Source organism: Mus caroli, chromosome 12 (assembly GCF_900094665.2).
Source record: "Mus caroli chromosome 12, CAROLI_EIJ_v1.1, whole genome shotgun sequence".
Lineage (NCBI taxonomy): Eukaryota > Metazoa > Chordata > Mammalia > Rodentia > Muridae > Mus > Mus caroli.
Genome location: NC_034581.1, coordinates 74541377 through 74555099, shown reverse-complemented (window position 1 = coordinate 74555099; position 13723 = coordinate 74541377). Strand labels below are relative to the sequence as shown.

The 13723-nt window shown below is 49.1% G+C and overlaps 1 protein-coding gene across 1 annotated transcript; it reads left to right on the top strand.

Annotated features, from left to right (window-relative positions):
* The first annotated feature begins 23 nt into the window (after window positions 1-23).
* Zfp36l1 (ZFP36 ring finger protein like 1) lies at window positions 24-5691 on the top strand. The gene is made up of 2 exons (XM_021179175.1): window positions 24-650; window positions 2900-5691. Exons 1-2 carry the CDS (start codon window positions 594-596, stop codon window positions 3857-3859), a joined length of 1017 nt encoding a protein of 338 aa, XP_021034834.1. The 5' UTR covers window positions 24-593; the 3' UTR covers window positions 3860-5691.
* Window positions 5692-13723: the final 8032 nt, after the last annotated feature.

The window sequence follows — 13723 nt, the reverse complement described above, 5'->3', positions numbered from 1 at the left end:
CCTTCCAACTCTTTAAAAAAAAAAAAAAAAACCAACAAACACAACAACTCGAACTCCGAAGGGGGTGGAATGAGTGATGTCACAGAGCCGAGCAGCGAGGCTGACAAAGGGTGGGCGCCCCTCCCCCTCTGCCCGGCTCGGCCCAGGGGAGGGGCGCCCCCGGAGCCCGCGGACTCGAAACTTTTCCTCTTTAAGAAAAAAAAGTTTTGCGCCGCTCCGAGTGCTTTTTTTTTTTTCCGCCTTCTTTCCTCGTCTCCCTCCCCCTTCTTCCTTTTGAAAGTTTCTTTCCTCCCCCTTTACCCCTCCCTCCCTCTTGACCGCATGGCTGATTCAACCTCAGTGTCAATCAACTTTTTTTCCGCCTCCTCTTCTTCATTTAAATACGTTTATAAAGCTCCTCCTTCCACCCCCCCAACCCACCAAATTTATAAATTGGGCTTTGCGCGCCGCAGCCCGGGAGAGTCAGAAAGGCGAGGGGCGCCGGGAGCAGGCGTGTGGGACTCCTGACCGGAGAGCCGGAGGCTGCGCCTTCCCCGCACCGGGACCTTCACGACACACCAGATCCTAGTCCTTGTCCCGTGCGAACGCCCACGATGACCACCACCCTCGTGTCCGCCACCATTTTCGACTTGAGCGAAGTTTTATGCAAGGTAAAGCAGGGCGGAGCGTTGGCTTTTTGAAAGTTTCTCTTGTGCTCCAAGAAACTCTAACAAGTTTGGGTCTCGGGGACGGCGTAGAGGGAGTGAAGGAGTTTCACTGCTTGCGTTTCCCTCCATGGTGAAGGAATTTGCTTATGTCCTCCTCGCTCTTAAGTTTCAGGTCCCAGGTGGGGTTCTGTGAATCCGGGGAGCAAAGTTCTGGGCGACTGCTCCAGTTTGCGGGGCAAGGAGGTGCGGAAGATTGGTTAGGATTGGGACAAATTTTGAAGGATTCTTTTCTGCATGGTGCACCTCCGGAGCTGGGCTAAGCGGGTGGGCTCGGCTTCACAGTGTGCGCCTTGGGTTTCCCGTACCCGCTGGAGGTGTTCGAAGTTATCCAACACCTTTTGCTAGGGGTCTCTAGGAAAAGCGAGGTCTCAGGGCGGTATCTGACTGGGAGAATTTTCCTGTCTGTTTTGGGGAGCTAAGAGATAATGCGACGAAGAAAGAGGCCGACTTAAGGTTCAAAAAGATGTAGGCAAAGCGACGTTGTAGTGGAGTTTGTCCGCCCCAGCTGGGCTAGGCTCCCGCTGCGGGAGCTGGTCGATCGTGCTGCAAACTTGGGACTGAAAGTGTTTGCTTACCTGGGTTGTGAGGCACTACGGTTCGTTGACTAAGGAATAGGGGAACAAAATGCTGCCAGACCTCAAGTTCCCGCCAGTTAGGATTTAAGAGGGCCAAAATGGGGCAGTTTGCCAGTCAGGTTTTTGGAAAACAAAACAGAAAAAAAACTTTTAAAACCGTAATGTTCCAGGAGTGCGATTGAAATAACTCCGTGAATGCCCGCTCTACTTCCCCCAACCCCCCAATTTGAAAGGATGAAGCTGCTAGGCTACTTTTAATTGCTGAACTGTTTTTGCCTTCCCTTAAACACGTCGGGTCATGTTGCTCTCTTCCTAGCTCGCTGCTCCTGTCGGTGCAGCTGCCAAGGCCCCGGGGCTGCAGGGTTGGGGTGCAGGGCCGTGCTGGAGTTGAAGAGCAACATCAAAAACTTTGCATTTTCGGCTTCTTTCCCTCCCTGCGTTTTTCCAAGTCTGTTTGCCCTGGCGGCAGCCTGAGCTAGCCAACTCCATCCTGGGCCCCGCTGCCCCGCTCTTTGATCTATTTCTCTTTCTTTTGCCCCCTCCCCCCGCAGGACTTTTTAAATGAACCTCATTGTTGGAAGCGGCTCTCCTCTGGGTTCCTGTAATCCGCTCGGTGGGGTGGTTGGCGGTTACAGGGTTACCGATTCCCGATCCCCTGCTGCGGATCCTAAGGGACTAACTTTAGAATTTGCACAATGACACACACCCACATGTGTCAGGGGCCTGGAGATAACTTTCAAGTCTCCCACCCCCACTCTTTCTAAATCTTAGGTAGTTTGGGCAGGTGACTAGGGCTTGTGGCAGCCTCTGTCCCTGCTCACACACATACACCCGCCCCCAGTTGACTGAGTAGGGGAGTGTGAGTGTGCTGGTCCTTTTCTTTCTCGTCTGCAGCTTTGGTTCAAGATTAAACACTGGTGCTCTTATCCAGAGCTCTCTTGCAGCCAGGAGACCAAGTGCAAAGGCATCTTCCCAGTGAAGGGGGTGGAGAATGCTGGGAGAAAATCCCTCCCAGGGTGTGGGATACCCTTCCCGAACCTTGTGTTTTCAGACACCCTATAACTCTATCCACATAACAGACTAGGCCCTTCCACAAGCAAGGAAAAAGCAATTTGAAAACCTGTTGCCAAAGGAAGGGCACACTTGTGGAAGAGGAAATGGTGGAGAGTGTGGGGCCAGATTTTGGGGTGGGGTGGGGTGGGTGGGGTGGCGGGGGGCAGGTAAGCAGGGACTGATAGAGGATTTGGCTCATCCTTCCAAACTTCTAAACTAGCTTTACCTGATTTTTTTGGGGGGGGGGGGAGGGAAATGAAAAGGGACTGTCTTGTGTGAAAGGCTCTGAGTTGAGGAATGTATAAACAGGGCCCGGATTTTAGAGGGGACAAGAGGAAGCTACATATCGGGTCAGCACGGGGTGGGATAAATACATAACTTTTTCTTCCACACACGGCAGGATTTTGCGGTTTCTCATGAGCAGTGCCAAAATAAATCCAGGTGGCTCCTTTTAGAGAGACAGGCCTATCAGATGGAGAGGTGCTGTCCTTTGTGGACACCATGCTCTGGCCTCGTGGATGTCCTCAGTCACTCATCCGTCCCTTTCTTTCCCTCCCCTCCCAGGGTAACAAGATGCTCAACTACAGCACTCCCAGCGCTGGGGGCTGCCTGCTGGACAGGAAGGCAGTGGGCACCCCTGCTGGCGGGGGCTTCCCTCGCAGGCACTCGGTCACTCTGCCCAGCTCCAAGTTCCATCAGAACCAGCTTCTCAGCAGCCTTAAGGGTGAGCCGGCCCCGTCCCTGAGCTCACGCGACAGCCGCTTTCGAGACCGCTCTTTCTCCGAAGGGGGCGAGCGGCTGCTGCCCACCCAGAAGCAGCCTGGGAGCGGCCAGGTCAACTCCAGCCGCTACAAGACGGAGCTGTGCCGTCCCTTCGAAGAAAACGGTGCCTGTAAGTACGGGGACAAGTGCCAGTTCGCGCATGGCATCCACGAGCTCCGCAGCCTGACCCGCCACCCCAAGTACAAGACGGAGCTGTGCCGCACCTTCCACACCATCGGCTTTTGCCCGTACGGGCCCCGCTGCCACTTCATTCATAACGCCGAGGAGCGACGCGCCCTGGCGGGGGGCCGGGACCTCTCCGCTGACCGTCCCCGCCTCCAGCATAGCTTTAGCTTTGCTGGGTTTCCCAGTGCCGCTGCCACCGCCGCTGCCACGGGGCTGCTGGACAGCCCCACATCCATCACCCCACCCCCTATCCTGAGCGCCGATGACCTCTTGGGCTCACCTACTCTGCCCGATGGCACCAATAACCCCTTCGCCTTTTCCAGCCAGGAGCTGGCGAGCCTCTTTGCTCCTAGCATGGGGCTGCCTGGGGGAGGCTCCCCCACCACTTTCCTCTTCCGGCCCATGTCCGAATCCCCTCACATGTTTGACTCTCCCCCCAGCCCTCAGGATTCTCTCTCGGACCACGAGGGCTATCTGAGCAGCTCCAGCTCCAGCCACAGTGGCTCAGACTCCCCTACCTTGGACAACTCAAGACGCCTGCCCATTTTCAGCAGACTCTCCATCTCAGATGACTAAGCCAGGGTAGGGAGGGACCCCCCCCCCTGCCTCCTTCACCTCTCCACCCCATCTCTTCCCTTCACCTCCCCACCCCCTAACTTTCCCTCAAACCCCACATTGATACATTTAAGCTCAACCCCTTTCCCAGAACCTTGGTATGTTACCCTCCCCCCACATAAGGACAAGTCAATTTGTCGGTAGCTTCTGGCTTGAAACCCTCTCCCTCCATTTCATAGCCCACTTAACCACGCATAACAGAGTTCCATCTTTTGTCAGTAGATGCCTTTTTTACCCCCGGCTTAAGCCTTAAGTGCCAAATCACAAAAGAAAAAAAGCAGTAACCGTTTACAGAAGCAACTTAGTGCCTTGTAATCTAACTTTGTCACTGTGACTACATTACCTCTTCAACGCCAGGGGGCACCCGTGGGCCTCCCAGAGCCTCTGCCCGTGGGGTTGGGGGTGGGGGTGGGGTGACCCGCAACCAGCAGCTCCCCCAGCTGGCCACACAAGTGCACCTTTCTTTCGGTCTCCTCTTCCTTATAGTTACTCACCTCCCTCAGAGAGTTGTTGCTGGACTTGGGGGGGTTTTTGGGGGGAGGGGTCTATTTTGACTTTCAAAACCTTTTTCTTCCCAGCCCGAACCCCTGTTGACTAATCTTGCCTGGGTTTGTGTAGGTCTCCAGGGACAAAGGTTGAACAAGTTGGAGGAAGGTTTTGACATAAGTGGGACTTTGTGATTTAATTTCTTTCTTTCTTTTTTTTTTTTTTTAAGTGGGGAGGAAGGGGAAACTAGATGGACTATGAGAGACTTGATTTTGGTGCTAAAGTTCCCCAATTCATATGTGACATCTTAAAAACGACAACAAATGAGAGAAAAGCTAAAAACAAAACAAAAAAACAACAAAAAAAAACCTACCATGTAAGGGGTGAGCAGTTAATGGTATGCATTCCACATACAATATCTGTGTAAAACGATTTCCTGTAGAAGTAGCTTTAATGGATTTTGCTCTAGAATACCTTAGGTCTACCTTAGAGCCCCCCACACAATGCTTTTTTCCCTGGGTTTAAACTTCATCTAACTTTCAGAAATTGGAGAGCAAAAATGTTGCTTATCACTGCACATCAATATAAAAAAGCTTATTTAACTTATCAAAACGTATTTATTGCCAAACTATGCTTTTTTTTGTTAATTTTGTTCATATTTATCGGGATGACAAATCCATAGAATATATTCTTTTATGTTAAATTATGATCTTCATATTAATCTTAAAATTTTGTGACGTGTCTTTCCTTTTTTCCACAGTTTTAATATATTATTCTTCAACAACATTTTTGTAACTTTACACTTTTTTTGGTTATTTTATTTTAAAAAAATGAAAAATTAATTTAAAAAAATGCAAAAAACTGTTGGATTATTTATTTTAGAAATTCTCCCCTTTGTGTTGGACTGCAAATTGAGTTTCTTTCTCCTTAGGCCTTTTCACAGGTAGGACTGAGAATGTATGTATAATTTCTGTGACAGTACAGAAGGAAAACCACCATTTATGTATAGCTTCTAAAAGGGAAAACAAAAAAAAAGAGAAAAACCCTTTGAATTCCATGTGCCCATCTCAAGACATTCCGCTCGCAGATTTGTGGTTCTGGATTCCAGGTTGGAGTTTTCCAATGTTGACATAAACAACTGGCGCACACACATAAAGATGAATGTAATTATTATTCCTCTTGCTGGTCACTACCGTCGCTTTCTATTTCTCTTTCTTTGTGTGAATTTATTTAAAAGAAAAAAAAAACTTTTTGTAACGACTATTTGCAGTTTAAAAATCAATAAACCCCGTTTTTCAAGAAATGATTTGTCTATAGGTTTTTCCTTGGTCTGACACTCCTTGGGGCAACAAGGTGGCTGGTCTTTCATCTTTAAAGTTAAACCCATAACTCTGGATGTTGATGCCTTAAGGTCACTCAGCTTGGGTGGGACGGAGGTATTTTTTATTTTTATTATTATTATTTTTTTTTAGCAAAGGAGCCTGCAGAGAGCAGGTCCAGGGTAACCTTGCTGACCTGTGTGACCTTGGCTACTGTAGGGAGCTTTGACGACAGGATCATCCAGTCTTCCCACTGTGGACTTCCTTTGGGGGATGGTCAGGGTGCTACTGTACAAAGTACAGTACATAGCCCATGCTGCACTGGCTGGCTTACATTGGCTGTGTCAAGCTCTCATAGGTATTGGTCTCATAGCCATTAGCCTAGCCAAGGTCCTAGCCTCAGTTCACCCCTGAACCCGGTATGAGGAAGCACTGCCTGCCTGGAGAGGAGCCACCAGGATGGGAAAGGGCGGTCTGTACCAGGATTTGACTGCAGGGCTGGAAAGGGAAGATGGAGGTTAACCTAGACTAATAGGAAGTCAATTGTACCCATCAAGGGAGGTGGTAGGCCAGATGTGGTGCAAGAGTTGCTGGAGGAGGCTGAGGCAGGAGGATCCTGAGACATCCAGCCAGGATCAGGGAGCCCTTGGAAAGTAATTTTTTACCCCCTCTCTCTTTGGATTTTTGAGTTTCTCTGCAGCTTTGGCTGTCCTGGAACTTTCTCTGTAGACCAGGCTGGCCTCAAACTTAAAGAGATCCACCTGCCTCTGTCTCCTAAGTGCTGGGGTTAAAGGTGTGTGTCACCAGCACCCTGCTGGAAAGTGATTCTTTTAAAGGAGTAGGGTCTGGGAGAATTGAGTCCTGGGGAGGGCAGAGATAATACTTGAGCCCCTGGCTTCTTACAGTTAGCGAGTTTTAAGGGTTGAGCCATCTCCACCTTTATACCACTGCCCTCCATAGATAGATTTGCTGCAGACACTGTTCAATACTGAATGAATTACCAGTATTCTCTGAACATTTCAAGAGTTACTTGGCTTACCAAGTTTACTGCTTGTCAGGCATGCGAGGTAGAAATATGGGGACTCTTTTCCAGGATGGGCTGACTGATACAGGAAGAAAAGAGGCAGCCCTCGAGCTTGAGATGAACCCAGACTTTTTATTTCTTAAGAGGGAAAATTAACTGTGTGGTGTGAATGTGTGTGTGTGGTGTGAGTCTGGTGTGTGTGTGAGTGTGTGTGTGTGTGTGTGTAAGCATGTGTTGGGGTGGTAGTGATGATCTTCCATTCTGATCAAAAGCAAAGACAATGAGTCCATCACCTTGAACTCATTCTCTGTAGCCAGAGAGCCTGTGGTGGACATTTAATTCTGCCTTTCATGACATCATCAGTAGGGTTCAGACGAGTCTTGCAGCCACCCTGACTATCTTCCTTTGAGGTCAGTGTTTGGAGTTAGATAACAAGGGAATGCATTGGATCCAGAAGGCCCTGGAAGGGTGGAAAGGCCAAGGGAGGCTCCCTGTTATCTGGGGAAGCTGGCTGTTTGTAGACCCTCACTCCAAATCCCATCTAAGTGTCTCCATGAGGAGCTCAAAGCTTCAGTTTGTCCAGACCGGTAGCTTGGATTCCTACCATCTAGAACTGAACTGGAAGAGATGAGCCTGAAACTACTTAGGAAAGGAAGCAATAGCCTTTCAGCCCCATTATGCCCCAGTATGTTAGAAAGGGCCTTGGCAATGGCCCTAAGCACCAGGCTACGGGGACATCCAGGAAATGTGGTTTCACAGCTGGCAGGATAAGACCTGCAGTAGGAGCTGAAGGTATGGCCCACACAAGGGGATCTGTGGTCCTAAAGACTAGGTCCTGCTCTGGGTACAAGGTCTTTCCTACCCCTGCTCAGGACCTGGGTTATCTCTGCCTTATACAAGATCTCCTTTGTGTGGACACGGCCTCAGGGGTGCTGGCTCTGCTGGCCTTCCTTTGGAGCAGCTCAAAGCAATGAGCTGTTTGGGCCATTGACGACTCCTCCTCCTCCTCCTTTTCCTCTTCCTCCTCCTTTCTTTGACAAGGTCTCACTATGTAGTTTTAGCTAACCTATAACTATGTAGATCAGGTTGGCCTTTCCTGGTCTTAATGCCTCTTCATCAAGAGGAAGTAAGGGCCTGCTGGGCTTCAGGAATCTAATTGAATCACAAATCCCTAGCACTTTAGTAGATAGTTTTGTGTGTGTGTGTGTGTGTGTGTGTGTGTGTGTGTGTGATGGCAGAAGAACGAGCCAGGGTACCAAGAAGGAAAGGAGCTGTCATTCTTTTCTTCTTTCTTTCTTTCTTTCTTTCTTTCTTTCTTTCTTTCTTTCTTTCTTTCTTTCTTTCTTTCTTTCTTTCTTTCTTTCAAAGGTGTCTGTGTGCATGAGGGCCACACTGTGCATGTGGGCGTCAGAGGACAACTTGTGGGCACTGGTTCTTCCCTTCCACCATGTGGGGTCCTTCAGTTCATCAGGTTTGACGACAAACCCCATTGCCCACTGAGCCATCTCAGCAAGCCGAACTACTGGTCTCAAGGGTTACTGTGACGATTAAGGGAACATTGTGGTAGCAGCAGCTTTCATGAATACCAGGCAGTATTTTTAAGACCTGAGACTCAGATGCTCAGACTGATGGCACGGAAGAAGTGCTGCAGAGCCCCAGTTACATTTTGTTGCTGGGATAAAACACCCTAACAGAAAGGCAATTTAGGGAGGAAGGATTTGTCTTAGCTCACGGTTCCAGGTTATCATCCATTACAGCAGGGAAACCAAGACAGCAGGGAACTTAAAACCTAGTCACAGCACAGCCATAGTCGAGAGCAGAGAGAGATAAACACATACATGCTTAGTGTTCAGCTAGCTTTCTCTACTGTTACACTGCCAGGATTCCCAACCAGGGAATGGTGCCTCTCACCTTCAGCCTGGGTCTTCTGGTATCAGTTAAGGCCCTCTAGACAATCCCTCATAGACATGCCTGCAGGCCAAGCCATCTAGACAATCCCTCTCCTAGACTCCTCTCCCCTGGGCTTCTAGGTTGTATCAAGGTGACAAACTGACCATCACATATAGCCCTTTGCATGGGAGAAGTATGAAAGTCTCAGGACCTGAACTCAGGCTCATTAGCAGTGTCATGGCATATGATCGATGTCCTATGGAGTATCATAGGCTGGTACACTAAAGTCACTGGGCACAGTCCCTAGCACGCCATAATAACAGATTACCAGGGTCCGTTCCTGTCTCTCTCACCCTCGGTGGTGAGCTGCAGAAGCTGAGAGGCACCCGCTGGATTGGATGACTCTGCACACACCCCGCCCTCCGGGGGGTCATGAGCTCATGGCCCAGGAAGCTCTCTGGATTGGCATGTTTGGAGGAGGGAACAGGCCATCCCCTTGGACTTTCCCCTTTCTGCCTGCTGAGAGGTGGCTTCTGTTAATGATCAACAGACCAAAGGGTGCCCTGGGTGCCCCAGGGAGTTGGCTCGGAGCCCTTCTTTCTCCGGGGTCTCCCACCCCTGCACGTAGCCAAGCATTTAATCATGTCTGGCTGGCTTGACTGGAATGCTACCTGAGTTCAGGGGGTGAGGTGGCAGGGAGGTCAGCAAGGCTCCTGTTGCCTGCTGGCTGCCTTGCAGATGCTCCCAGGCTGAGGCCTACAGGTACAGAGAGCTGGGAACAGGGCAAGCACCTTTGGCCTGTTCCCAAGGTCAGGTCAGCTCTGGGGCTTCCACTCTTTGATGGGTACTGCTTGGGTAAGGGACACCTGGCCTGCAGGCCTGCATTGCTTTTTGGAGGAGTCCCAAATGGGCACATCTGAACGCCTATCTGAGAAACTAGTCTCTGGAGAGAAAGCAGGGGGCTGCTTGGGAATTGCTGCTGGTCAGCGGATGAGGGTATCTCTTCCTTGTGTAGCCTGTTTGTACTTGTTGTGAAATGTTGGCAAAGCCTTGGTCTCAAGTTACAGGGCTATGAGTGACGGCCATACCTGTGCTATCAGCTTGTCGTGCAACAAAAATAAATATTGGCAATTGCCAAACCTAGTGCTGTTTTCTCCCTTCCTGGATCTCTCTCTCTCTCTCTCTCTCTCTCTCTCTCTCTCTCTCTCTCTCTCTCTGTTTTGTTTGCTTTTGTTTGTTTGTTTTTGTTTGTTTGAGCCAGGGTTTCTTTCTGTATCCCCCGCTGTTTTGGAACTTGCTCTATAGACCAGGCTAGCCTTGAACTCAAGAGATCTTCCACGTAAATGGAAGGGGAAAGAGTGTGACCACAGGGGGCAGATTTTATTTCTTCTATCCTCAGAACTGAAAGCAGGGAGGGAGCTGCTTCTGGGGTTAAAAGAACCTGGGTTCAAGTTACTCTTCAGCCTCAGGGTCACTGTGTGGCCTTAAGCCACAAGGTTAGAAAGCAATTTAGGGCCCAGTTTTCTGCATCTGCAGAATAAGATGATCCCAGTGATGACGATGATGTTATTAACCACACCTGCTTCAATGGGCCACCATCCACACAGCAGATATACACATCGAGATGTATAACAAGAGCAAATGATAACACACAGCACAGATGAATTGCACAAAGCTGAGGGAGGAAGTCAGATGCAAGTGAGCACACGTAGGGGCTGAGGATATAGCTCAGTTGGGACAGTGAGTGCTAGCCTTGAATACATGAAGCCCTGGGTTGGAGCTCCCAGGCATTGTATAACCAGGCATGATGGGGGCACACCTGCAATCCCATCTTTGGATACATAACAACTTTGAGGTCAGCAGGGGCTGCAAGAGACTCCAAGTTAAAAAAGAAAGAAAAAAGTGCATACAGCATGAGTTGGAGACCAGGCAAAACTGGTCTCTGATGAGAGTAAAATCCACTGAGCTGTGGCCTGAAGACATGAGTACTTTATTGTATTTAAATCATACTTCAAAACAAAAAAGGGGGGCTGGAGTGACATCTGTGAGGTTAAGAGCACTGACTGCTCTTGCAGAGGACCTGAATTCAATTCCCAGCACCCTTGTGGTGGCTCACAACCATCAGTAACCCCAGTTCTGTTGGATCCAACAGCTATGCACATGGTACACATACATGCATATAGGCAAAACCTTCATGCATGTGAAATAAAATAAATCTAAAAAAAGTTATAATTCAAAACAAAAATCGTGTAAGTTTGATGTGAGGGTTAAATAGTATGCATAAGTAAATAAAAGAATGGATGAATGAATGAATGAATTCAGTACCAAGCTATAGGAAACTAGTAAATTGTGGCTATTTTGGTAAAAGCAACAGATACAAGATGTTGGTAGCTCTGTGGTCCCCCCCTTTATAGGAGGAAGACATGGGCTAAGAATAGGAGAGTGACCTGGCTGGGGAGGGGGATTTGAAATCCCCCTACCCATCCTGTGTTCCTCTATAGGAGCATTGACAGTGATGTGGGAGAAGAATAATTAGTAAATGCAAGCATCCATAGCAGAAATTAATTTTCCTCTTGACAGATTCAAAATAAATCTCCTGTAGCTACTTGGTACCTGTCATGATTCATAGGAAGGGCAAAAGGAGGCCAAGCTCAGGGTGAAGAGAAGAGAGCTTTGGTCTTGGGCGAGCCAGCTATGGGGAGCCACTGTCCTAGAGGTCACCCATATGAGGTGCTTGCCTGCAGGGCTTGCCCAGTCCTTTGCTAGGACTGATGAGGCTGTGGGGCCTTAGGAGTCTCCCTGGCTTAGATGAGACTTGGTCCTGTCTTCTCTGACCCTCAGGCTTAAACGTGTATGGAAATCTCTTCATCCCATCTGATCTCCCTCTGAAATAATTAAATAGCCATTTCCATCCTTTGCAGCTAGATCCTGAGACGGATGTCTAGCTTAGCCGCTAGACCTAGCCACTGCAGGGTTCAGGAATTGCTGTTTCAGGGCTAACCCCTTCCGTGGACTGTGTCCCAAAAATCAACCGTAGTGCTTGGGGAGGAGCCCAAGGCCTGGGGACAGACAGCGGAGAAGAACATAAGGTATCCCCACCTGGGGTTTTGCTGGTTCATGGCTCCTCAAATCTACCTTGGGCATCCAATTTGCCTTACTCTCTCTCATTCCATGCTGCCAGGCAGTCGTGAATTTGTGACCTTGCAGATGGCCTTGGGCAAGTGACATAATCTCTCTGAGAAGGGAAGCATATTCACCTTGGCCACATGACAGGATTGGGGGCAGACAGGAGGAAGGCACTCTGGAAAGGGCCCTGTGCAGAGGTAAATAAATATGGTGTAGGGACTTGTAGCCCTTAGGATGGTGCCTGTGTTAGGAATGCCTGGGAGTCAGAACCTGGCTCTTCCACTAGACTCTCTGCACCAGGCTCCCAGGCGGTATGTGTACTGTAGGAGACTGTTTAAACCTCACATACTTAAAGTAACAGGATCCAGCTCTGTGGAGACTTACTATGCAAGCCCAGCTCTGGCTCAGCCTCTCCTTATGTGATTATATGTGATGGTATCTTTAGATACTATTATCATTTGTCCCATTTACAGATGGGGAAAGTCGGGCTCAGGGAGATCACTATTTCCAGTCACACACTTATATGCCACCAGTCTGTCAACACCACCAGCTCTCAGTCCCCACATGGTGAGAAGACAGATGTCAAATGGCAGCAGTCTTCCCTAGGGATCAACTCACGCTCATGGAGTCTCTTTCTCTCAACTCATCCATTCCTGATCTCTCCATCCCATCTGATTACTCTCTGCAGCCCAGGAGGCTGTGCAGTGAGGAGAAGTTGGCCTTGATTTCAGCTTCTTTGGCAAATGAGGAAACAGAGGTGCGACAGGGTAATGGCTGCTGTGTTAGGCTCATTCTCAGGTGCAGTGGTCCAAGCCCATGTCTCAGATGAGCTGTGGCATGGCTGGTCGGGGTGTGTGTCATATTTTCTTTCTCAGGGGGATGTTGGCTCGTGAGGCAGAGCAGGACTCAGCTGATTCTTCTCATCAGCCACCAGTGTTGTGGGCTCTCTGAAACTCAAGGTCTCACCTCATGGAGCTAATATCTTCTTTGCTGATGCCCTTCTGAAAGATATGGTGCATACCTAATTTTTAAAATGATTTATTTTTACTTTATGTGCATCAGTGTTTTGCTGCATGCATGTCTGAGTGACAGCATAGATTCCCCTGAAACTTGAGTTACAGACAGTTGTGAGCTGCCATGTGGGTGCTAGAATTGAACCTGGGTGTCCTCTGGAAGAGCAGTCAGTGCTCTTAACCACTGAGCCATCTCTCCAACCCCTATGGTTCATACTTGTCAAGCTGCGTTCCCACAGTCCTCCTCCACCAAAAGTTATTCTTGCTAAAGTAGGGGTGAAAGGGGGAGAAAGATCAGGTTCTTAGGGATCCTTCCAACAGTGCTGCTCAGGGAGAGAAGATGAAGGAGGCCGTACAGAATCAGCATAGCCACAACTGCCATGGCTCAGGGCTCCCTCGTACCCCACTCCCATGGCTGCTAGCTGGGTTGGGGATGACAGCACTCTCTGACTTGGTCAATGATGAAAGAAGTCCTGTTTCCCCAAGCCACTCTCTTCCTTTTTTCTTGACTTCCTTCTATCCAGATCGGAGGCAGGGCGATAGCAGAGCAGTTGGACTTAGGTAAAACGTGAAATATTTTTTGGTATCTGGATGGCCTTTGATCCTTGCTTCTCTCTCACATACTACAGTATCTTCCAGAGGGGTTGGGAGCAGAGAATGCCTCTTGTCACACTGAAGATGTCACCCAGGATAGAGATAATGCATATCGTTGGGCCTGGTGGCACACACCTTTAATCCCAGAACTCGGGGGGCAGAGGCAGGCAGATTTCTGTGTTTGAGACCAGCCTGGTCTACAGAGTGAGTTCCAGGACAGCCAGGGTTACACAGAGAAACCCTGTCTCGAAAAACCAAAAAAAAAAAAAGAAAGAAAAAAAAAGGAATAATGCATATCAAATACACACAAGGATTCCTTGGGGGAAGTGATACACGTTCTAGGAAGGTTTATACTGGTTTGGTGCCCAGGAGA